General features: G+C 36.6%; 3 protein-coding genes across 5 annotated transcripts in view; 2 read left to right on the forward strand and 1 right to left on the reverse strand.

Moving 5' to 3' along the window:
* adgrl2a (adhesion G protein-coupled receptor L2a) overlaps nucleotides 1-11,735 on the reverse strand; it is a 163,322-nt gene extending 151,587 nt beyond the window's left edge. Inside the window, exon 1 of the mRNA XM_077716758.1 lies at nucleotides 11,401-11,735. The gene's annotated coding sequence lies outside the window, so the exon portion shown is untranslated. The remainder of the gene's footprint in view (nucleotides 1-11,400) is intronic.
* adgrl4 (adhesion G protein-coupled receptor L4) lies at nucleotides 2,320-11,851 on the forward strand. Its single transcript, XM_077716799.1, has 16 exons — nucleotides 2,320-2,501; nucleotides 2,694-2,843; nucleotides 4,483-4,632; nucleotides 5,354-5,503; nucleotides 5,719-5,789; nucleotides 6,311-6,490; nucleotides 6,612-6,795; nucleotides 6,856-6,969; nucleotides 7,268-7,467; nucleotides 8,043-8,222; nucleotides 8,432-8,635; nucleotides 9,570-9,790; nucleotides 10,183-10,249; nucleotides 10,338-10,429; nucleotides 10,507-10,675; nucleotides 11,034-11,851. Exons 1-16 carry the CDS (start codon nucleotides 2,456-2,458, stop codon nucleotides 11,094-11,096), a joined length of 2,241 nt encoding a protein of 746 aa, XP_077572925.1. The 5' UTR covers nucleotides 2,320-2,455; the 3' UTR covers nucleotides 11,097-11,851.
* A 1,744-nt stretch (nucleotides 11,852-13,595) lies between these two features.
* vtg3 (vitellogenin 3, phosvitinless) lies at nucleotides 13,596-24,037 on the forward strand. Of its 3 annotated transcripts, none has more exons than XM_077716797.1 (28): nucleotides 13,596-13,714; nucleotides 13,808-13,828; nucleotides 13,914-14,065; nucleotides 14,490-14,741; nucleotides 14,819-14,980; nucleotides 15,139-15,287; nucleotides 15,371-15,521; nucleotides 15,923-16,080; nucleotides 16,562-16,727; nucleotides 16,806-16,931; nucleotides 17,231-17,449; nucleotides 17,627-17,844; nucleotides 17,951-18,048; nucleotides 18,109-18,233; nucleotides 18,323-18,418; nucleotides 18,512-18,631; nucleotides 18,725-18,914; nucleotides 19,013-19,100; nucleotides 19,179-19,364; nucleotides 20,239-20,380; nucleotides 20,455-20,623; nucleotides 20,707-20,789; nucleotides 20,873-20,938; nucleotides 21,062-21,268; nucleotides 21,929-22,074; nucleotides 22,153-22,291; nucleotides 22,387-22,516; nucleotides 23,549-24,037. In XM_077716797.1, exons 1-27 carry the CDS (start codon nucleotides 13,675-13,677, stop codon nucleotides 22,474-22,476), a joined length of 3,759 nt encoding a protein of 1,252 aa, XP_077572923.1. In that variant the 5' UTR covers nucleotides 13,596-13,674; the 3' UTR covers nucleotides 22,477-22,516; nucleotides 23,549-24,037. The 3 variants fall into 3 exon arrangements, with proteins under 3 accessions (XP_077572923.1, XP_077572924.1, XP_077572922.1); XM_077716798.1 differs by having other exon boundaries at nucleotides 22,387-22,512; nucleotides 23,570-24,037; XM_077716796.1 differs by lacking the exon at nucleotides 23,549-24,037 and having other exon boundaries at nucleotides 22,387-22,537.
* Nucleotides 24,038-25,707: the final 1,670 nt, after the last annotated feature.

Raw genomic sequence — 25,707 nt, forward strand, 5'->3', positions numbered from 1 at the left:
TCAACATATTAGACCCCACTGCTGATGTACACATGACTTTTAACCTGTGCTGGGATTGTTCTGAGGCGAGTGCTAAACGAAAAGTAAAGGAGGTTTCTCCCTATACTTTCACAATATTTTATCCTCAGAATGAATGAGCTCCTCTATTAGAAAAGACATACTGCTGTTAATGATTTTATAAGCAGGGAGCCCACCTGACATCCTTTTTCTATTACAGTTCTTTATTCAATTTGCAAGGCGCACTGCAGGTGACCTAACCTATAAAAGGCCACTCCAAATTACATTATCAAGCTTCTGGAAATTTTATAAATTCAGAATTGGCCTCATGGAGAGGTGGCATACACAGTGCTGGTGGCTTCACCTTTAAGTTTGCATAAATCAATCTCACCAAAGGTTAGAACACATCATACTTTATACATCAATGCAGTTTTTAACTTCATCAAAAATCATTATTTTGAAATCACAATAGCAGGAATAGGAGTTCTTATGTAAGGATCAAATTGCTAAACATTTAAACTGAAGACAAACCAATACATAAGTACAAAGTAGCATTGTCATGACGTGCTTTTCAAATATTAATTCACACATTTTTTAATTTAAAAAAAAAAATAAAATATATATATATATATATATATATATATATATATATATATATATATATATATATATATATATATATATATATATATATATATATATATATATATATATATATATATATATATATATATATATATATATATATATATATATATATATATATATATATATATATATATATATGTATATATATATATATATATATATATATATATATATATATATATATATATATATATATATATATAAAATTATAAACAAATGAAGAGACTTGTGCATGACTATCCCAGTCGCATAGCAGCACACAGTAGTAAGTTCGCATTTCCTCTCTTGTGTATTGCAATAAAAAAGTGCTTCCAGTTTACGAGTGAGAGTTGTGGCCATCTGTGGCCCAGTAAACAGTGCTCCCATCAGGCAGACCATAAGGTGGATCTCACGTGTGCCAAGTATCAAAACTGATTATACAGTAAACATTTCACTCCAATTCTCAAATGTTGTCTAAATAGGTTCACAAAATCTCACAGGTCAAATCTATGGGCAAGTCTTCAGAGTCAGAATTTCCATATCAAAAGAAGGGAAGCCTAATTCTCTAAAGCAAATCCCAGTGAATCTTCTTTTTTTCCATTAACAATAGAAACTATGAAGAAAATTAAGAACCCCTGAGGAGTCTCATTCAATGTATGCACCCACAAAACAAAGGAATAGATGAGTGGAAGGGTCCTATAAGTCCAGATGTGTCCGAGTCAAGATCCTATTTTTCTTCCCCCTTACGATTTCGGAATGAATTCAAATCATCCCATTAACATTCGTTTTTCACTGAGCTCTTTCCCAGAACAATAATGCTGAGCAAATCAAACTGTAGCATTCAAAACAACTTTACGCCTTGCCTGAGCAATTCAAACCGCCTTCACAGATTGCAATAACGTCAACAAAGAAGTTCTCCAAAGGAGAGCATTTATCAATGAAGAGGTTGGTGAGAAAAAGAAAAAAAAATCGGGTATAAAAAGACCTCAGTGACACCTGAATGGCTACTTGTCTTTATAGAATTCCTATTTCATGCCATCTATTTCCTAACTAAGTTTTGGGAAAAAACTATTTGGAACATTAATATTTATAGCTTGGAAGTATAGAAATGTGTTGATATCTTAGGTTGGGGGGGGGGGGTTGTCTTTCAAATAAATTTAAAAAATGCTGTTTATTTACTCGTTTGGATTGTATTCGTAATTTCTAAGTATGACATTTTTTTATAGTTTACCATAGTTAAATTAATATTTACATTTAAATGATGGTTTGAGAACGATACTTGGAGAGCAAAGTAAGTACAGTATGTATTGTAAATGTGGGTATAGAAAAACATGACATTTATCAATACATTTGTTATTTGGAATGATTAGGACAGCAGGTGACAAGACACTAAATTCCACAGGCCTTGACATTGGCAACAATCAAGTTATGCAAGTTAGCTGCGGAAGGGAGGAGGTCATCCTTCATTCCAGCTAGAGTCCGAATACTGGTCAGCTTACTAAAAGCTCATTGGACAATGAGAACAATGGAAATACTAGAGGTTTTCCAAAGGGCACGATGAACCACAAGAATACTTAAACGACCTACGTAAATGCTACAAAACATTATATATGGTAGGTTTAATCAAATGAAGTAATTTTTGGGAAGAGTTAGGTTACAGTGGGGCTTTACTAGTGTGTTTTTGTTTGTTTTGCAAGGAGTAGATTAAATATCAAGACAGGAAGGGCCAGGTTTAGAGAAACAGGAAAAGTGATGTAAGGAAGTGGACCACGTCAGAAGCCAGCCCACACCAGACAGTCGGCTAAAAGCCAAAATCAGAACCAGTGCAATTATGGAGACGTCGCTTTGGTCACCAATGAAACTAGTACTTTTGACAGGTATGTGAATTAAACAAACTTTATATGCTGTACTCATGGACTGTACATACATATATATTGCAGACAAATATTGTATGTAACAACACTGTAATGACAACAAAAAAACTCAGCTAGGTATTCATCAAATACATCTATGCTGTAGAATATTTTCAAATGCAGGTATATACTTTCTTTTTTCTTTTGCCTCTGCAGCATGGCTTTGCAGTTTGATGGACCCCTGCCGATTTTCTGACATTTGTAAATCTTGCCACAAGCTGGCAAGATGCAAGGCTTTGAATGGCTCGAATGAGGCTTGCTTTTGTGACCACGGATATACCGGAGACGGTACAACTTTTTGCAATGGTAAATATTACTCCCCAGACATATTGGCATAGTAGAGTTACTGATTGGTTCTAATGTTGAAAGAGAGCATGTTTGTAATATTGATCTTTGCACATTTTGCAAAGAAAACAGTCACATTGTCATCATTATGATGGCCTTACACAGGCTCCTAACCTTTTAGGTTGTACTGCACCATAAGTTCATTTTTATGGAGAGTAAGAAAATGAAAGTACACTTACCAGAGCCATAGACTTGGGAATTTACAAAACTGTCCTATTTGTCAGTTTTTCCAGAAATATCTCTGGATTCCTTGCACACATGCACAAAATATACACTTTTTTGTTAGTAAAAACAACATGGGTTGCATTGGATTTGCTCATTTGAAGATACCACTGAGAGAAGTCAGTCAAAGTAAGAATATACGATATGAGATGTGCAAATCGCATAAAATAGCTTCATCAAATAGCATGTGTATTTAAAATGTTCAACCACATGTCTGAGTTTATTCCGTGTCATTGCCCCCAAAATCAATCAGTAATACTTTGATGTAATTTTGTAATCATAATACTTTATATTGGCACTGAAATAATTAAAATAAGTGTCACCCCTGCTCTAAGTGGACACATTGAAGCAGGGCTTAACTTTTATTATTATTATTACTTATTTTACTTTTTTATCTTATTATATTCTAGTTTTGCATTATCTGTAAGCCAATGTGTTTTGAATAAAAAATAAGTTTCGCTTTCTAAAATGTTTAACAAAAATATTGACTCCCTCTTCCGATATTCTAATTTTGTGAGATATACTCATTGTAGAACACTGTTAATACAACACATTAAATGGAGGCCTACTTGTTTTTAACAGCATTGTAAATTTAACTTTACACCAGATAAACATTGACAGATAATGTTGGGATGAACAGGGTTTAATAAAGTCTCTAAATGTAATTTTACAATCAATCTAGCTTGCCATTCTTTCTCTCTTTCTTTAATGTGAGCCTAAAATGTTGTGCATGTGTGGAGGAGTGTACTTTGATAAAACATGAAAGTGTGAATGCAAAAGTGACACACGTGTAAGAGTCACTGCTTAAGCATCCTGTGCATGGTGCAAGCTATTTCCCTTCTGAATCCTAGTCACCTCATGAGAAGGCAGGATATCCCCTGTTGGATAACCTTTGTACACAAAGTAAAGATGAGAGGAAAGGCACAATATTTGTCATGCATAGAAACAGGAAAACAACACTATAATTACTTGGACCCTTCCAGTAAATTCCAACATGACACAGACAGAATCTACATAAATAGAATTTTTTGGGGGGGGTCAGTAGAAAATTAAGAAGTCTACAGTTTCCGTGGTTTGACAGAAAGCGGAAATTTCACGATTTTCATCATGTGCAGAGAATGTGATGATTTTGCTCTGCGAAAAGGAATAGGCCAATTTTCAAACTTGAACGCTGGTGCCTGTGAATGGAAAATTCCCAATGTTTAAAAAGCCATTGCATATGAATGAAAAATATGCGGTTTATTTTCTTGAATCCAAAAATGTATGTTTTCTGTTGTCTTCTGGCTGATATCAGCTTTTTTCAGTCTAAATCGATAACTGCCAAATTATGCAACAATGTTTTCCCAGATAACTACAATGTTTTTTTTTCTTTCCCCAGATGACAACGAATGTCAAAATGTGACAAATATCTGTGGCAAAAAGGCCAACTGCACAAATACAGTAGGCAGCTACTACTGCACATGTTTGCCTGGATACACATCATCTGGACAGGCTAATTTTCAGACAAATGATGGCACACAGTGCATAGGTAGGCTGCTGTAAACCAGAGTACCCGGAGATAACCCACACAGGCGCAGAGCGAACATGTAAACTCCATACAAGTGTACCGACCTGGATTTAAACCCAAATACATTGACTTAAAAATATCATTTAAATTCAACGACTAAAGACAAAGCCCACTGAACAATACATCCAGAAAATGTAGCTTTCAGAATCTTGGCTGATGTTTTGATAAATGATTTCCTGTTTGTCATAATGGTCATGTTTTTGCGAATTACAGATTTACCTTCTCATTAGGTGTGAAAGCATGTGGACTGAACAGCTGTTAGATGTTTAGCTGCTGGAATTGTGTGTGAATGTGTAAACTGTTTTGTCTTTCACTGAACTATGGTGGATAAACACATTGGAGGTACTTCTTCCCCAGGCGCTTTGCCTCATCCCCATCTGCTGATCTAAGATTTCACTCGAGAACTGTGGCTCAATATTCACCATGAAAAACAGTGCAAATGTACAACAATTCCTCTGTACTTCGCTGCCCACACACATACACACTATGGGGACATGTACCCCGCATAAAAGTCAGCATTCCTAACGTTATGTCAAATGAAATTACGCTATAAGTTAAATGGGAATTTTATTATTTTTCATTACAAACCCTTATACTTGGCCCTCTCTAATTTGCATGATCTCCTTTAATCACATTGCATTTGCTTTAAACTGAAAGTACGCTCTTTGTGTGCATTTTTCAGACATTGATGAATGTGAGGGAGGACAGGCCTGCGGTTCGAACTCACACTGCCATAATATCAATGGATCTTTCTATTGCACCTGTCAGCGTGATTACATCCCAACTTCTGGCACAAAGCACTTTCATCCAGAGCGAGGTGGAAGATGTAAAGGTCAGTGAGGGATGGAAGAAAATACAAGCACCTTCCCTATATTTGCTCATATTGCCAATTTGGTGCATACTTTTTTGCTTGCAAATGTTGCTGGTGCACCCACAGTAAAAAAAAAACTTCCGAAAGAGATGATGTCGCATAAAATTCACAAGATTAATGTTAAATGTAAAAAGACAGTTATTAGAGAGGGTAATGACTGCATTGTTGTTTTCCAGATCATCCTCTAAAATATTGCCACAACAACAATGGGTGCATCACACAGACTGTCAACAAAACACTTGAAAATGTAAGTAGCTCTTCTAATGGAATTCAATAGAATTGATTATACATTTATCCATGAAAACAAAGACAAATATGGAACAATAGAAGGTCCACTGACACGTGGAACTCAAAAAGGGTCACGGGGGTGCTGGAGCACATCCTAGCTGACTTCAGACACTAGCCGGGTGACACTCTGAATTGGTGGCCAGTCAATCTCAGGGTACAAGGAGACAGACAACAATTCACGCTCAAACTCATCCCTAGTGGCAATTTAGAGTGTTCAACCAGCCTACCCTTCAGGTTTTTTGGAATGTAGGAGAAAATCAGGGTACCCAAAGAAAACCAATTAAATCCCAGGGGGAACATGCAAAGTAGAACTCACCTGGGATCGAACCCTCGACCCCGAGAACTGTGACGACAACGATATAACCACTCAGGCTGCCTTCAATAAAAAATATCCAAAGCTTTTTTTTGTGTGTATTTCACCAGTCAAAATGAATTTTCTCGCCAAATACAATTATATCTTCTATTTTGTTGCCCTTTTAGTTGAATAACCTGACTGAGCCCCTAAGCTTACTGAACAAAATTGCTCAGCAGTCGTCTGGGGATCTGACCTCAGTGGAAGTGATTGCATTCGTCGAGGCCTTGAGCCGCTCCATGTCATTGCTGGCCACAGGAGAAAAGGACCAGGCAGTCGCACCGGCTGTTGCCCACTCAACTCTCATAGTAATCCTAACTTACTTGTTTTCTTCCTCTCATTCACTGTTGTGACCATGATACACCTGTCAAACCAAGGCATGATTCATTGAAGAACTAAAGTATAAGAAAAGCTTGCTCTTGTCAACAGAAATTAGTTAAATCTGTGAGCAATTTGGTGGAGAAAGATGAACTAGTGGCATGGAGCAAGATTAAAGATGCTCGCCGGGGACAAACAGTTACAAAGCTACTACATGCTGTTGAAGAGAGTGCTCTCATTTTAGCCAACACACTCGGAACTCCAAATGAGCTTCAACTTAAAACGACACAAATGGGTAAAGTGATCATTTATCCTTTGCAGAGTTTCCCTTTTATATACTAATCCTTTTTCATAGAAATGAGATCGTTCACTTTTGATGCCAGTCACAAAGAAGCCACATTGTCGTGCACCATGGGAGGCAATCGCATGACGTTAACGCCAAAAACGAGACAAGCGGATGATAGTAATGGTAAGTGTAACCTCAATCAAATGATAGCAATTGATGGTTAAGCATTGTTATATAATAATTTACATGTCTGCAACTGTATTGAATGTTGAAACTGAATCAATGGTCAAAGGTCCTTGGGCCATAGACTCTTCTCCAGGCGCAATGTATACATTCATGTTCCAGTAATTCAAGATAAACATTCTGTTTCCAGTCATTTGTGCTAAATTAATTATTACAACACTTGACACTCAATGTCAGTAAGCAAGGACTTTAGATGTGACATTTCTAATTCATTCTCTGAACTTATTTTGTCCATCAGAAAGCGTGTCAGTGGTATTTGTGCGATATGACAGCATGGGAGACATCCTGAAGTCAAACATCGACCCAGGTGACACAGACTACTTGCGCTATGCAGAAATGGCGAAAATGACTGTCAACTCCCAAGTGGTGGCAGCTGCCGTCAAACCTGCTGACGTCTACCAGCTTGACCATGTCATCTTTACTCTGACACACCTTGAGGTAAAAATGTATGGACATGCTGTCTTTCACTCAATTTGCTACTGCTGCAAATTTGCAGTGCAGGACCTTTTGGGGGAGTTCCCCTTAATATCCCGTCATTTTGCAGCAGTAAGCACTTTGTGCAATGGTTTACTAAAACCATAGCTTTACAGTATTATTCTGTTTGACATACTAGAACCAAAACAGCAATAATTATATCAACTATGAGATTTGCATCCATCTGATATTGCTGTGTTCGTAATAACGTATGTTTTCATAGTTGATGAAAAAAAAGAAACAGGCAATTTTGTGTTTACTATCGAAAGTCACACTTTTATAAATCAGGGTAAACAATTATTAGCATATGCATTTAGGGGTATTTGTTACATGAGAGCTTTAGTTATTTTTATAACCATAAACAATCTAATTTTTATAGCCTTTGACCCTTTAAGATAATGCTACACATTATACACACTTGTAATACTTTTGGAATAATACTTTTTGGCCACCCTCTGCTAGAATGTAATATGAATTGTCATCCACATTTAATTCAAATATCTATCTTACTTAAGTTTCTGCTTCCATCTACTTCAAAGCCAATCGACACTGAAGCTGAATTTACCAAGTGCGCCTTCTGGGAGTACACAACCGACACTCTGCAGGGTCACTGGTCCACACAAGGTTGCAAGACCATCCACGTCGACACTAATACGACCACATGCACTTGCAACCACCTCACACATTTTGCAATCCTCATGTCCTCGGGGAGAGCCAATGTAAGTAGTGTATATTACTTTTATTTCTTACAGCACCCCAAACATACCTTTAAGAATACACGACCAAAAATGATCCACAGTTGTTCATTTTTAGTCGTTTCAGTTTTGATAAAAGGTGTATTCACTTCTGAATCTGCTGCTATTTTTTTAAAAGTAAAAATAAATATTAAACTGTAAATAAATATCATTAATTTCTCTTTGCTTGTCAGTTCATCAACCACCAAACAGTCCTGACCCGCATCACCCAGCTGGGGATGATCATCTCTCTCATCTGTCTGTCCATGTGCATCTTCACCTTCTGGTTCTTCAGTGAGATCCAGAGCACCAGGACTACCATTCACAAGAATCTGTGCTGCAGTCTATTTATGGCCGAGTTCATATTTCTGGTGGGGATCAACATGAGCAACCATAAGGTAATTAAAGAGAGCCAGGATGGCCATGAACATTATTCTTCCTCTCCAATATCCATATGTTTAACCAAAGACAAATTCACCATCTCACAGGTAACTATGCTCATGTGAGAAGAAAAACAAGGAAAAAAATACTATACACACTTCCATATCAGGCAAATGAATTCGGAAAGTATCATTCACTAAATCGGGAATTGTTGCTTTAAAATACAGTACGTAGAGTCAAACCTCAATAATTGCATAGTCTCAAATTTGTTTCAATGTTCACAACACAAAAAAAAGTGCCTTGTTGGCTTTTATTTTTTTCCCAGGGCTCAATGATTACAGAATTATATTTACACTGGTACTCAGTTAAATTTTTTAGCTGAAATGTATATACCAGACTAGGTTTAAGACATAATTCTTACATTTTTTTACTATGAAGAAGAACTGCATTTACTCAGTTCAGTTAAAATGCTACTAGTATTTGTTTCGATTGGTGTTATTTGTTGTGTCCTGTCACATGTTTACACCAATCCGACGCATTGTTTCTAAGTGAGACATAGTGACACACTACCGAAAAGGAAAGGATGCACAATAAACATGTTGATATTGCACATGTAGCTCGTTTGCTATAAGAACTATGAAGTTGTTTTCCTTTTAGTGATATTTTACCATGCCATTCAAAATTGAGTCTCATATTCTACACTGTGAGCAAACAATCTTTTGCAGATATGAAATTCACCTTATTGCTTTAAACATTTGTATCCTTCATTTTTATTGTCTCATTATAAAGCAATGTAATTCAAGTTTTATGGTTCTTTGGTTGTGGTGCCCAGAATGAGCGGTACTAACATGAATATCAACATTTTTCAGGTTGCTCAAATGGCCTTTCAGATGTAATATTCTCTTTTTCCTCTCTCCCTCTTTCACACTCTCTCTTTTTGTTTCCTGTCAGATCTTTTGCTCTGTTATTGCGGGGCTGCTGCACTATTTCTTTCTAGCGGCGTTTGCCTGGATGTGCATCGAGGGCATCCATCTGTACTTAATAGTGGTTGGCGTCATCTACAACAAAGGCTTTCTGCACCGTAACTTTTACATCTTTGGTTATGGAAGCCCAGCAGTCGTCGTGGCCATCTCAGCTACGCTCGGTTCCAAGTATTATGGCACTGATAAAATGTGAGCATGTATATTTTCTTATTTTATTTGATGACTCACAGTAGAAGAAAGTGTGAATAAAAAGCTTTACGCCAAGCCCTTAACTACAACTCAAATGACAGAATCCTGGAAAAAAACAGGTGGCTTCTTAGGCCATAAAGTAAAAAAAAAGACATTATTACAGTACAGTCCTGAAAAATAAATGCATGTTCGTTGTTTATGATTTCCAAATTGACTTTGAAAATATAGAGGACGAAAGTATATTTGCATTTGTGTGGTTGGTTGAGTGCTGACCCAAACAAACCACTATTGATTTAGATCAGGAGAGATAGAAACTAACAGCCGATGATAAAAGGCAGGCAAAATTCAATTAATCAAGGTTGCTAAGTGGGATGTCTTGTTTTGTATTTCAGGTGTTGGCTGAGCACAGAGAATCACTTCATATGGAGCTTTATTGGACCTGCCTGTTTGATCATTCTGGTAACTTAATTAAGTCAGCAGCAAGAAAGTATGTATACCAACTAGAATGGACATGAATTGGGATGTGATTGTTTTCATCTCCACTCAGGTGAATCTGCTGGCCTTTGTTGTGATCATCTATAGAGTTTACCGGCACACGGTGGTGAAGAAACCTGACATAAGCCACTATGAGAATATCAGGTTAGATTAACAGTTATTTGCTAGGCTTTTGTTCTAATGTGTCAAATAGCAATCAGTTTTGGTTTTTGCTCTGTCAGGTCATGCGCCCGTGGAGCCATAGCGTTGCTCTTTGTATTGGGTGCCACTTGGACCTTCGGGGTGCTGCACATCCTCTACGAAAGCACGTTGACAGCATATCTGTTCACCATTACCAATGCCTTTCAGGGCATGTTTATCTTCATATTTCTCTGTCTGCTCTCCAGGAAGGTATGCATTCATTTTTTTGTCACATGCAACAAGAATTTAAACCCTAAATACTCTGCCCTCATTGTTTCCTATTGGGGAAAACAGCTCAGATCAAGTTAACCTGACTGTTTAAATATAATTTCACTGTTTTAAATTAAACAATTGGTAGTGGCATGTGAGTGAAGTAGTAGTCATAATGAAGAACTTTGTAAATACTTCAAATACTTATATATAATAGCATAATTTGCTTATACTATGAGACTTATACTAAGAATAATAACATCACATTGTGGTTAAGTATGCTCATCACTATGTAATTTTACAGTGTATTATGATAACAGATGTCAGCAAAATAGTAAAGCTTTCTCTTTTTTTCTAGGTTCAAGAGGAATACTACAGACTTTTTAAAAATGTGCCATGTTGTTTTGAATGCTTCAGATGAAGTTATGCACTAGATCAAAGTGAATAATATTCTGTCCTATAACACAGATTTCAAGTAAATGTGAACAGTAGTGTTAACATCTCATACTTCATCGTTCCTGTTAATATTTCTGTTCTGATACATGCAAACAACAATTCAACAATATTTTCTGGAGTAACCCTGTACTCAACATACACTTACCTTTGGTTTGATTTGTTTTCTTTAATTTAATGACGTTTGTACTCTACTTAAGACAACAGAAATGCACTTACAATTGTTTCAAAATGTTAAATTAATTATCAAAATGAATTTAGCAAAAACTTACTCTATTTTCTTAGTCCAAACTTGCTGCTTGCTTGGGAAACTTAACGCACCTTGGATGCGCTTCATGGGAAAATTGCGAGCAATAGCGCTCTCCAGTGGACTAAAATATCAATACAATTACTAGTACCAACAGCGCACCTCAATATAAATAAGAAAAACTTTTTAGTTCTACCCCTTGATCAGGGGTCACGAACTCCGATCTTCAACGACACTTGTTTTGCATGTCTCCTTCCTCCAACACACACGAATCCAATAATCAGTGTCCACATCAGGCTTCTGGACAGCTTCCTGGTTTGTTGATTGATCATTTGATTCAGGTGTGATATGGGAGGAGTTAAACACCCAACCAATCAATTTTCAGTGGGGGGTGCTGGATCCTATCCCATATATCTCGAGCCACATGGGGTCCCTGTCAACTGTTTTTTTCCATTGCTTCTTATCATATTTTGTATATAAAGTGCCTCTTTGCCTCATTTCATGTTTCTCTTATTTTTTATTCTCTATTAAAAAAAAACAGTCCAATTCATCAGGGCTCATTAAAAACTAAAAATACATTATAATTAAATATAATAACAGATATATATATATATATATATATATATATATATATATATATATATATATATATATATATATATATATATATATATATATATATATATATATATATATATATATATATATATATATATATATATATATATATATATATATATATATATATATATATATATATATATATATATATATATATATATATATATATATATATATATATATATATATATCAAGAATCATGACTCATTATATCATCTGAAAACAGTATTCTGCAGTAATTTAATAAAATTGTGAGAATATTTTATTAGCAGGGGAATGGAATGATATGATATGACAATTTATCTGCAGAAAAGTGAAAATTATTGTACAATATCCTTCAATATTGTCCAGCTTGCCTCGCTAGATGGCAGTACCTTCCTGAGTAACTGTACTTGGGTGATCACAATTGTGTATGTGATCCACATTGATATTACTTTTAAAGTCAATTATATCGGCATTTCAGTGACAAATAATTCAATATCTTGGATGTGTTATTTTGCACAAATAAGCCAAAGTCATTATCAAGACCATTTCTAGAGTTCTGTTTGTGTTTTAATGATTTAGTCATGAATTATAAATGACATGAATAAGCCATATATGAAGAAAATGTAATAAGAAATAGTTCAATTTACGCAACCCATCTTATAAACAGCATAAACTATCAAGCAAAAATCCCTTAATCAAGAATTATATCTTCATAAGCCAACCCAATGTTGTTGAAAGCAGTTTCATTTTTTCCCAACAAACATCTGCGGGGTGATCTGGAATGGGCAAAGTATGGGTATATTTTTTATTTATTTTTTGTGAGGGGATCCAGTGAGTGAGTAAACATTGCCACATTGGAAAAATAGACTTCTAACCCCAGCACTGTTTTGACTAAGTGCTGAAATAAAAGCACATATTTGCATGTATGGCACAGTGGAAGGGCAAAGTATCCAATTGCGGGTGTACATATTGATACAAAATGCTTATTGTCTGTTTGTGTGCGTGTTTTTTTTCTCTTCTCCCTTCAAAATATTTCAGTTTATTTTTTGTAGTTTAGTTATGGAGGTTATGAATCCTATTCAAGGTAGAAATGTATGCTTTTTGTTTCTTTTTATATGAATGTACGGGATAATATTAAAGGTAGAAAATATGTATTTTGGTGTCTATTTACATCACAATAATTGACATTGACAGAAGGATGTGCAGACTGTTTTTATAGCCACCTTGATTATTTTGTGGCCAGGGGCATTTTGTTCGTCATTAGAGAGTTACATAAAAAGTACTACCATTGGACGTGCATCTTTTGTTTTTATTTTTTTGTCGATAGTTAAATGCTATACTTATTTTCAGTGCAATTGAAGTGGAGTCCTATAGAATGTAATCACTAATGTGCAGACCAATTTTACACGACCTTAAAATATTGCTAAAGTATATATCAGTATGTTGTATTTTTGTCTAAGAGCAGCTTTTTATCATACGGATGCAGTTGTTAATGATAATCTGTCTCTTTCGTGTCATTCTGACAATGTCAGTGTGACTGTGTTGCAGTCAAATCAGTGTTGACTTTGCATTGATGTTGACTGCCTTAAAAGCGCACATGACCTGCTCTAAAAGGGTCAACAGGGGTCCTAATCAAACACACTCAGCTATTTAAGGGGCTGATGTGAAATGTTTACTCCTGACTACTTTGACCATGAGAGGGCTTGTCCTCTGCTGCCTTGTGGCTTTAGCCAGTAAGTTGTCTTTAATTAAAAAAATATTACAAATATATATTTAGTATTCATATGATGTTCTCATGTTAACTGTTTTAATATTATTTTTTGTAGCATGTCAAAGTCTCCGATATGGTGAGTTTTTCAACAAATGATGTACGACTGAATAGGTCTTAGTCGAGTATTGTTTTCATTGTATACTTTTGAAAACTCATTCCAGATTTGAGCCTCAACCCCAAGAAAACCTACGAGTACAAATATGAAGGTCTGGCCAATTTTGGACTGGGCATGCCAAACATGGCTGAATCTGGGGCCAAAATAACATGCAAGGTTAAGATTGTTGGTGTGTCTGCGGAGACCTTCCTTCTTCAGGTAACACAAAAAAAAAAAACTATGACAATAATCTAAAGAACAATAAAGTTGGTTGTGACAAAACAATATATGTAAAAGGTTCTCTTTAAATCATGCTCTGCTTCTTTTATTATCCAAATTAAGGGAAGCGTTTTATATTGCTCTTAAAAGACAATTGAAAATTCAGCAAAATGAGCACCTTTATTTTTTTTCGCCTCTAAAAAAGTTTTATATTGAATCATGTTATGTTTCAGTGAATTGCTGTTATAGCAGCACTGCAGTCAGTTTGACAAAAGCAGTTTTATGATGTCAATAACCCACCAGTTTGTAACTGTCTATTGACTACAATGTGTTTTCATCTGTCAAATTATTTTTAAAAATATTCCTCTTCATGCTAGTGTAAAGCTCTCAGTAGTATTAAGGTTTGTTCTTCTCTGCTTTAAAGGTTTCCGATTTGGCCTTTGAAGAATTTAATGGCTTCCCAGGGAAACACAGTTTCATGGCTGCGCCAAAAGTCACCCAGCGTATTGCGGGCCAGCTCGTCAAACCCTTCATGTTTGACTTTACCGCCGGCCATGTAGGCAACATCCACGCCTCAGCTGAGGTATCGGATACTGTTGTGAACATCATTAGGGGTATACTCAGCTTCTTCCATATCACTGTCAAGACCACACAGACATTCTATGAGCTTGAGGAGGTGAGAAAACAATCATTTTTATGGTCAATGTCCATCTGTCTTATTAAGTGTGACTGAAAAATATGCTTTATTTACAGGCTGGTATTCATGGCATGTGTCAGAGTAACTATGCCATTGAGAAAAACAAGGCAACAAACGACATGACCATCACTCAAGTTGTGGATGTCACAAATTGCAGAGAGAAGGCAGAACGCTACAGTGGAATGGCCACTGCAGTGCTTGATGACATTTCCAAGAAGGTATATTTGTTTGACATTATGGAGCAAATATTTTATTGGAATATAACATTGTAGGGAAAATAATCAAAATTCATAATGTAGCATATTTGGCTATTTTTGGGATTGGACTGCTGAATTTTAATGAAACATCTTATAATGTGCGGTGTCTACCATTCCAGAGAGGAGATTCTATCGTTTCAACTATGAGATATGTGTACACTATTAAACCAAGTGTTGAAGGAGGACTTATTTCAAGGGCTCATGGCTTGGAGCAACAACATTTCAGTCCTTTCAATGTGAAGGGAGGAAGCTTCAAATTGAAAGCAACGTAAGATATTACTAGATGTAATTTTTTTTGGTTACTGTGAACCACCTGGCAATCCTAATAATTTGAAACTCTTGATCCCAAAGGAAGGAGATAGTATTGTTGGATGTGAGAGAAACACCTTCTGCTGTTAATTCTGGGTCCTTGAAAAACAGAGGGAACATTGTTTACAAGTTTGTCGAAGCAGGAGCAGGTATTCCCATTGTCATGCAGAACGTGGATGACCCAGTAGCAAAGGTAATCATCATACGGTTAAAGCGAATTAAATATCAATACATATGAAATGGAAATACAAATAATCTGAGTGGAAAAAAGTTAAACATTTCATTTCACTTTACAAAAAAAAATGAATATCCTCAACCCTTTATTGGTCAAGCGAGCATCACATTTAGGGTTATTTACACACTAATGTTAACATTTGGCATACAAGTGAGGGTATTAAGGCCATATTATTAACATTTGTTATGCAAGTGTGGCCTATATTTATCAGTATGGGGACTCCAGATCAGATTAAAAAAAAAGTTAAATACACTCTGTTTGTTGACATCTAACAGCATTAATGGCTGCCATATAGTAAAAGGTAGACGTATAGGGTTAAACGTCCAAATGACCACAACACACCAATCTTCTTTCCTCAGGCTGTTGAGATGATCAAACATTTGGCTGACGCCAATAAGTACCAAATTGCGAGCGCATCAACTGAGGAAGTAATGAAATTGTATCAACTCCTTCGACTGGTGCCTTATGAAGACTTAGAAGTTATGTGGAAGCAGCTTGGTGCCAATGACGAATACAGGTGCAGTATCTGAAAGTCACAGCCACTGAGAAACCTATTTTACTTGAGAATTCCACCGGTATGTTATATGGGACATCAACATGACAAAGTGTTGCGATTAATCAGTTCGCTCTGACAGCACCTGAAGTGCTTGGGGTTAATGCACATTTAGTCAAATCTTATCCACATCAACAGATTGAGTAATTACTGAATGGTACATTTTCATTCAGTTGAGAATGTCCTCCGCCTGACATTTGCCTGATTAAATATTCATTATCATGCTGGCTTTGACTGCAGAAAGGTTAATATAAAAAGTCGTTTTTTTTAATTTTTTATTAAAACCAAAGAAGTCGTTGACCCATTATATTTGATTAAAGAAAACCTCTGACCTTTATCTCATGGCAATCTTTTAAATTAATTAATTAAATTAGGCATAAGGATAATCTTTGATGGAAAAGATTAGAACTACTTAACCAATTTCATCTGATTTTGCCCTTATTAGACGTTGGTTTTTGGACACGATTGTGGAAGTCAATGATGCCAGGATCCTTAAATTCTTGCAAACAAGATTCCAGAATGGAGACCTAAGTGCATTCGAGGCATTCCAAACGCTGTTGCTGGGCTTCAACCATCTAGAGCCAACTACGGAACTGATTGAAATGGCTAAAGTGAGGATGGAGAAAAAAGAGGAAAACAATGTTTGAACCCAGCCAAAATATAACATTGCCTTTGCATTTTCTTCCCAGATGTTCCTTAACCTGCCATACAGTAGATCAAACAAATTTGTGTGGCATACTGTGGCCCTTTCTTACGGCTCACTGGTGTACAAGCATTGCGCCTACTACACACCTTGTCCTGTGTCAGCTGTTCAGGTATTGAAACGATCCAAAAGATGCATTTTGCTTTGGTTTTGGATAAAACTCAACATTTACCTCCAGTCAGACCAATTATATTAAACATATATCTTAAAAACTCTCACCAATATATAATTAGAGCGGCCTCCCGAGGTTATAGTGGTTCACTTCCCTTACTTTGTTGCAGGCTGCCACGACTGCTGCAATGTTTAACATTGAACTATTTTGAATCACTACAGTACTGAACACATGCAGAAGATGAAAGAAGAAGATACAAAACTATTGTCAAGACTAAATCATTTCATTTCTTTACCCAGCCACTTCTGGACTTTGCTATGGACAGTCTAAAGAACAACAATGAGGACGACATAGTTCTGGCCCTAAAAGCTCTTGGCAATGCGGGTCACCCAAGCAGCATAAAAACCATAATGCGCTTCCTCCCTGGAGTGTCGGCCAACCCAGTGGTGCTTCCTCCTCGTGTGCTGAGTGCCGCTGTCCAATCCCTGAGACTCATCGCTGCACGAGACCCACACAGTGTAAGAACACAGAGTACCGATTCCCTTAGTTCTTGAATATCAGTAGGTAATATTCCCAAAGTAGACATTACATTTTTGGAAAAATAAGCTTTTATGTGTAAAATCAGTTACTTTTGTCAGTGTAGGCTTTTGGTAAAAACTAACACAAGAGCTATGCTGTGATATTGAAATCTTCAGGTGCAAGACATCGCCATGAGTCTTTATCTGCAAAAGGACCTTCCTGCTGATTTGCGCATGTTGGCCATCATGATCTTATTCGACACAAAACCACCGATGGCGCTAGTTTCAACAGTAACTGCACACCTGCAGGAGGAAAAGGACCTCCATGTAGTTAGCTTTGTGTACACCTACTTGAGAAGCATGGCCAAATCCAGAACTCCCGACAATCAATATCTGTGGGTATACCGACAAATTCTAATTATGAATTTATCATACTGTGAATCAATTGTGTATGTTGTTTTTTTGTTTTTGTTTGTGTTTTTCTGGGTGGTGTCTCAAAAGATCCACTGCTTGCAACGTAGCAGTGAAAATCCTGGCTCCAAAATTTGGTCGCCTCACCTATCGCTTCAGCAAGGCTATGCGCTTGGATTGGTTTGATGGTATGTTGAAGTTGAACAATATAATTGTCACATTTAAGATTCTGTATAACTATTTTTCAGATGATTTACGCCTCGGCATGGCTGGAGAATTCTTCATGCTGAGAAATGCAACAGAAATGATTCCTACTGAAATTATGATGAAAGGAAAGTTGTATTTTATTGGTAGGATTTTGCAACTCATGGAGGTAAATTATATTAGAGTATAATCATGCATACATCATTCAAGACAACCATCCTCAGTCATTGATGTTGATTTGTTGTTTCTCTTTCCAAGGTGGGGGTACGTGCTGATGGAATCAAGGATATCATTGGCGCAATCGCCTCTCAATTGAAAGGAGATATTAGTGACTTCCAGACTTTTTATCGTCAGGTTGGTGCTTAATTTTGACTTTTAATTGGAATGTGTCAACGTATAGTATGTCGCTAACCAGCATTATTGTGTCTGATTCATTTATTTGTTTAGTTTCTAAACTGGGAATCTCAAAACAGTGCTAAACCACTTCTTAATTTCTATTCTCGTGCTTCTGGACAAGAGTGGTTGTTTGCTGATATCAACAAAGAGTTCATTCGCAATATCATCAATGTGAGTGCATAAAGCATCATAAAGTGCAAGCAAAGAAGATTCCACTTTAATCATTCCACAGTAAAGTGTACTAACAAATTATTGTACTTGCAGGCTGTAGGTCCTTTGACAGGGAAAGGCAGCTCTGTGTGGACAATCATTCAGAATTTACAGAAAGGAATTTCATGGCATTGGACAAAGTCTTTCTTAATCTTTGAGACCCGCTACTTCCAGGCTTCCACTCTTGGCCTACCAATCGAGATCAGCAAATATTATCACGCTCTTAGTGACATCACTGTGAATGGTGACAACATTTTTTTTGTTGGTTTTTAAACCTAACATGGTGAATACATTTGAATGCATTGTTTATCTTTTATAATCATATTTTTGTGTTATTTTTAGCAAAGACGTCTTTAAATCCACCAGTAACTGATAGCCTTGGACAACTCTTGAACTCAGAAATTTCACTGGACACTGATGGCTTTGTTGGGTAAATATTAAATCCTGATTATCAAAAGTTACAACTATTTTATTTATTGAATTACATTTTTTTGCTTTTTTTTAACAGTTGCACAAAGGATCTTTGGTTGTCCTATGGTATCAACACTGAACTTTTCCAGAGTGGTGTTGAGTTTAAAAGCAAAATACCATATTCTGTTCCATGGAAGTTAAACACTAGGGTTAACATCAAAGAAAGGAAATTTCAACTTGACTTCCCTTTGAGCAAAAATGAAATTGAACTCATCGCAGTAAGGTAAGATTTGTGGATGTAGGGTCAAAGATCATAAAAGAGAGAAAAATACATATATTTGATGCAAATATTCATAGTCTTTTGAACCCCACCATTTGAGATCCCTGTATTGAGCTTAAGGGTTATGGTTTGCCAAAGACTACCTCAGCTGATTAAACACCCTATACTGGTTGCCAGTCAGCCGTAGGGCACACAGAGAGACAAATAACCATTTGCACCCCCAATCATACAGCCACCATCCATAGTCAGCTGGGATCAGATACAGCACCCCTTCGACCATTGTGGGGATAAATGGAACAAAAGTTGGATCGATGCCGGCAGTGAAAATATATTTTGCGAAGAGAGCAACAATTGTTACTAACTGCTCCAAAGTGGTATCAAAAAGCTAATTAGATAAATAACTTGCATGGTGGAATTTGTGGTACAGACTAATTAATGGATTGTTTTGTAACAATTGAGCAGAGCAAAGTGTGTGTACACATTGGGTTGCATGCAGGCCGATTCTGGCACTCACAGAGTGCCACATTTGCTGGTAGCAAATGACTTGGCTCAGTCAAACCTGTTTGATTTCAAACATCTGAGTTGTTCTGTTTAAAACGAAGTGCAAGTATGGTGGGTATAAAAGCCATAATTAGCCAGAATTTGGTGGATATCATTTTCACTGAGTAAAACCAAGTGATTTTGCACACAATCAAAAGCCAGAATTCACATTGCCATAATTTCCAGTTTGAATGTTGCTTCTCGAATGACTTAAGATAATTATTTTATTCTGTACTAATATCGTAGTTGTATTCAAGCAATTTGTGCTGCTAACAGTATAATACATTTGTGGTAGACAAAGAGCTAACATTTTTCTTATTCTTTTTCCAAACATTAGCTCTGATGTATATGCAATTTCGAGGAACATTGGAGCCCCAACTTTACCTAAAATGACCCCAATGATGCCCAAAGCTATCGACTCTAATAATGAAATTGTCCGCAAGGGTCCCACAGTTGTGAAGATTGAATTTGATGAAGAGGTATAATCAACTTACTTGGGAGAATCACTTAAAAACAACATTTATGAAAGACTAAAATCATTGTTCTTAAACAGATACAGAGGCCCAATAACTGGCATCCAATGTCTAAAATGTGTTCCGAGAAAAACATTTACGGAGCAGTTTTCTGTGTTGAATCCGAGTTGAGACGAACATATTACCATGAAGAGTACCCGTTGTACTATCTCCTGGGATACAGCAATGTAGCACTTAAAGTAGTCCCTGGTAAGCTCAAAACTGAAACACAACAAACAGTATTGCACTAAAAACTATGTTCCAATATATTTAATTGAGTATGCTTGTTCAAGTCCAGGGAACCAAAGCTGTTGACAAGATCCGATTTGAGGTCAATGCTGGCTCGACCCAATACCCGACGATAAGGCTCTCAAAGGTCCTGCACTATACAGGCAACTTTACAGCCCGTTGTTTTAGATTCCAGCTGTTATAACTATAATACCACTTGGTTGTTTACAGGAAGGGCAAATATTCTCAGATTCAGAATCAACTGAAACAGATGTTAATGTGAGCCCTCCTGGAATGGTAAATGGAGAAAAAAAAACACTGAAATAATACTGTGTCCCAAAGTCTTATCCAGCAGAATTAATTGATCAATGTGATCCTTCTAGTTAGAATGAAACATTGACAACATGTTTGGTATCACAGGCCTCCAACTCAACACCTGAAGCTATTTTCAACATCCGAGCTCTTGCCTTGAGTGGGAACCTCAAGCCGGAAGGTTATGAAACAGCTGTGTTCTACACACCCACCTCCAGCCTTAAAAACACCCAAATCATTGTGTCCCAGGTGGGAGACAATACCAACTGGAAAATGTGTATGGACTTAGAGCAGCAGGCCCGTGCAGAAGCAAAGGTATACCTCAAAACACAAAACATGGTAGTTGTCTTCTACCATCTATCCATTCGTCTTACTACTGATAATGCTTGGGGCTGAATGATATCCCAGCTGACATTCTTTTTTTGAGATTGTGGGGACTGGTTACTGGTCGACGAATGGGTACACATATGGACCGCAATCATTCAGACCCACACTTATCATACAGTCATGTAGTCTGTATTCTTAAAAATGGCAGCGAGACTGAAAAAAATATACACAATACGATTGGATTCTTTATCCAGCATATTGCATTAAGAATATGTATCGTGCTCTATGCGAAATTAATTTTAGAGAGACAGTAGCAGCAGAGTGAGACAAAGTTAGTACATGTTATAGTTTTATGTTTTTTGTTTTGTTGATAGAACTATTGGCTGCTGCTACAAAGTTAGTTTTGCATGCAGGTACTGTGAAACTCCACCTGAACTGCTACCAATCAGAGGGTGGGAGTAGTGGTTTTGTAGGGATGTAAGCATTGTAGAAGTCCATTAATAATTATCACATTTCAAATGATGGATTAGTATTGCACTGGGGTTACAGTTGCTAATGTGTTTTGTGTTGGTATTTAGGAAATGACATGCTGGCACCACAGCCAAGTGTCATGAGTCAAACTTGGCTGATGTCCTATATTTGTTCCAGGCACACCTTAGATGGGGAGCTGAATGTCAGTCCTTTGACATGTCATTGAGAGCCGATACTGTACGTCTGCCTGGTTCCAAGCCAACGCTTAGGGCTAAAGTCCACTGGGACAAAATCCCTGAGACAATGGCAGAGTTTTTCAGAGGGTGAGAGCACATTTCACTCACTAAATTTAGTTTCTTGTAACTGACCAGTTTGAAAAATATGATATTTTCCCCTTCCAGTATTAAGACCTACATCCCAGGCATGGCGTTTCTACTTGGCTTTAACCAGCAACTGGAAAAGAATCCAATACAGGAAGTTGCTGCTTCAATTGTTGTCTCTTCTCCAGACAGCCTCGACGTGAGGATTCAATTGCCAGAGGTGTGCTTGGAAATATTCAGACTACAGCAAAGCTTAGCTATTCTAAAGTTGTGAATTATTGATACAATTGTATTTTTTCTCTGTATTTTCTTTAGTATACAGTCTACCGCCAATCCATCCCAGTTCCTCTGCCACGTGGCAGTCTTCAAGAGTTGCAATTGAATGCCAGAAACACAACAATGTAGAGCCCTTGAATATACAAAAAAGAAACTAAGAAATAAACAAGTGAGTCACTGACTAAATGAACTACAATGATGTATTTGATGTTTCCTGATGAGAGCCTTGAGAAAGAAAAGTCAACATATATTTCTTGCAGAGAATATATATTACCACTAAGAAATAAACAAGTGAGTCACTGACTAAATGAACTACAATGATGTATTTGATGTTTCCTGATGAGAGCCTTGAGAAAGAAAAGTCAACATATATTTCTTGCAGAGAATATATATTACCATTTTAATAAAAACTCAAAAATAGAGAATAAAAAGTCATGCTTTGGCATGCTATATACAAGTAGAAATAATATCCATTATCTCAGCACTGTTAATGTTATATGAGATGGGGCACTTCACAATTCAGTGTTTAATTTGTGTATTTTACACTGTAAAATAGGGTAAAACATCTACTCAAACTCATGTAAGAGGTCTGTAATTTATGTCAAAGGTGCAGTACAATCTAAATAGACAAAATGCATAGCCAAAAGTATCTAATCAATAGAATAATATAACTTTGAGGACTGTAAAATGATATTCAACTTCAAGGTGAAAACCACAACAAAAGAGTGCCATAAAAATGACCAACAACAATTAAAAATGTATCACACCGTCTTACTTTTCTCATGACATATTGAAGGATATTCCAATGATTGCTTTGCATAATTCATAAACATATAATTCCGATTCCATGCGCTTGATGCTGAAATATCTGAAGCGTAAAATATACAGATTCACGGGTGTTTTCCACTACCACAAGAGGAGTACACATCAACTAGCCGTGACTACAAATAGTATGTGTCATTGCTTGTATAATTAGTGTCTACTTTGAAACTGGCTGTCCTGAAAACGTATGGCACCACATCTACTGCCTGCACTGATTTAGCCAGATGGTGTTAAACTGCATAGAGTAGACATTGCTTGTGAAATGAACACAATTCTAATGGCATCATTATGATTCATTTAAATCTCTAATATGCTGTGGACTGTCAAGAGGCGCCTGAATGTCTGAATTCAAATGTGTTGTGTCCAAATCATGTTGAAGCCCCCCTCTCGCTGTCCCTGCACAAGATGACCTTGTGCTATACAACCAAATGTTAAGTGAACTCAGCTGGTAAGAAAACATGACCGTGAATGACCGATCAGGTCATTTAGAGGAGGAGCTATCAACACTTCCCACCTACTTTGCTGTTAGTCGAGAGATGGCGATGAGCCTCATTAGGTAGGCTATACAGCCATCAGGCGGGAGCTGACAACAACAAAATATCTGCAGATATACTGGACTCTAGTCTTCCTATTTTATTCTTTGTGCAATGAGAAGGCTTAGGTCATTAAAAGCAGGAAGTTGCACAGTAGATATTGTATATGTTTTCCCCCTAAACCATTTGCTCACTCAGAGGCAGGATAGAGATAACCATGTCCGGAATTTGATACTATCGGATTGCAATCAGAAATCAATTGGTTATGTATCAGATGTCTACTTAAGGTAACCTGCTGATCATGTCAATAAAGCCTTTCTTTTGGACTAAGGCAATATCACACTGAGCCAAAATGTCAACCCAAATTCCAATACTTATACACAATATTTTCTTTATTATTTTAACAACCTAATCCAGTGGGGGACATCATTCCCTGCTGATGATGGGGAGGAGGCGGGCTAACTCCTGGACTGGTTGCAAGCCAATAACAGGCACAATAGCAAAACCACCATTTGTGCTCACATGCACTGACAATATGTTTTGAGTATGTGGAAGGAAATCGGAGTACCCAAAGAAAATCCATGTAGGCACAGCAAGAACACGCAACTCCATACAAGAAGGCTGAGAATTAAGTTTATTTAATCATCTTAATAGGGATCCCTTTAATGTTGTCTGTATGTGATGTGTAAGATGGGAAACCCTATCAACCAAATGTATTATGGTAATCATGTAAATCCTTAAAACAAAGAGCATTGCACTAAAAGTAAGAACCTAGGTGTACCTATGTTGAGCACTAGAGGACAGTATTCACTCGACTTGAAAATATGCTTGGCATTTAGTCTGTAGTTTAGTTTTCTTTGGGAACTGTGCAGCATCAACTCTGTAGTGTGTTAAGAGAGGACACAACATAAACTGAAAAACAACACTTGGTAGATAAATGTGACACGGAATGATCCATTTTGCGTTGGACCATGAAAATCATCATGAGCTCATATAATTGCCTCTGTTGATGTGATGAGAACGTCAGTTGATTTTCACCTCCCAGGACTGCAAAATGTGACATCATCCGTGCAGCTGCTTAATTTAACCTGATATCACACCGTTAAAACCTGTGAAAATGAACTTCTTACACATATTTTGACAGCCAGATAAGAAATCTTTACTATAGTAATACTTCCTAGTAGTACTACAAAAACCTTGAAAATGAAACAACAAATTGATTGTCTATTTTTTAGGTAATGTTGTTAAATTCCATTAAATAGTCAATACAATAACACAATACCTTATTCAAAAAATGACAGAACTCCACTTTAAATACAAACAAGAAAGATACTGTATTTGGAACACTTGTATTAATGGATATATTCATTATTTATATGTATGGAATATTTCCAATGATTGGAGTACTCCTAAAATATATGCCACATCGCAATTACACATTTGGCATGTTCTTCCTTGAAAGAGGCTTTTAATTTACATCTATTCATCCATTTTCTATATATAACTAACACTACAGTACACCCTATTACTCCATGGTTCTCCATAAAAGCCCATTTTAATTAATATAAACTCCAATTGACAAACATTTCAAGGTATTCTAATTAAAAAATGCAAACAAATACAATAAAATGTTCGCAATTTATAACATTTATAATAAATCTTCAATCTAAAAATTAACTGTATTCATGCTTGATTCTCAAATCAGTCAATCTATGGTTCACATATATTCCCAACACTATCTAGTTCTTTGATTTGTAGTCACACAAATAATGTATGTGCAATCTCCTGGCCATGAGGAGGCACTCTACCTCCTACTAGTGATGTAAGACTTGTTTTTTTAGACTCTTGTATACCCCTTGTGTACACCCCCCATTTTTACTGCATGTGAAAAATGGATGCCGCCTTGCTCGGATCATTGGAATGATTCTGTTACACTTGACCCAGAAATTCACAAACCCCACAACAAAATGAGTGTCATGACGCTGACTGATGATGTTGTAAAACC

This window comes from Stigmatopora nigra, chromosome 5 (genome assembly GCF_051989575.1).
Source record: "Stigmatopora nigra isolate UIUO_SnigA chromosome 5, RoL_Snig_1.1, whole genome shotgun sequence".
Classification (NCBI taxonomy): Eukaryota; Metazoa; Chordata; class Actinopteri; order Syngnathiformes; family Syngnathidae; genus Stigmatopora; species Stigmatopora nigra.

Excerpts from the sequence above, each read along its gene's own strand:
- adgrl4 (XM_077716799.1), top strand. The coding sequence starts at position 2,456 with ATGGAGACGTCGCTTTGGTCACCAATGAAACTAGTACTTTTGACAG. Across the intron at positions 5,504-5,718 it reads GCGAGGTGGAAGATGTAAAG|ATCATCCTCTAAAATATTGC; the intron begins GTCAGTGAGGGA and ends GTTGTTTTCCAG. Across the intron at positions 5,790-6,310 it reads TCAACAAAACACTTGAAAAT|TTGAATAACCTGACTGAGCC; the intron begins GTAAGTAGCTCT and ends TTGCCCTTTTAG.
- vtg3 (XM_077716797.1), top strand. The coding sequence starts at position 13,675 with ATGAGAGGGCTTGTCCTCTGCTGCCTTGTGGCTTTAGCCA. Across the intron at positions 15,288-15,370 it reads AGCTTCAAATTGAAAGCAAC|GAAGGAGATAGTATTGTTGG; the intron begins GTAAGATATTAC and ends TTGATCCCAAAG. Across the intron at positions 20,624-20,706 it reads AGCACTTAAAGTAGTCCCTG|TCCAGGGAACCAAAGCTGTT; the intron begins GTAAGCTCAAAA and ends TGCTTGTTCAAG.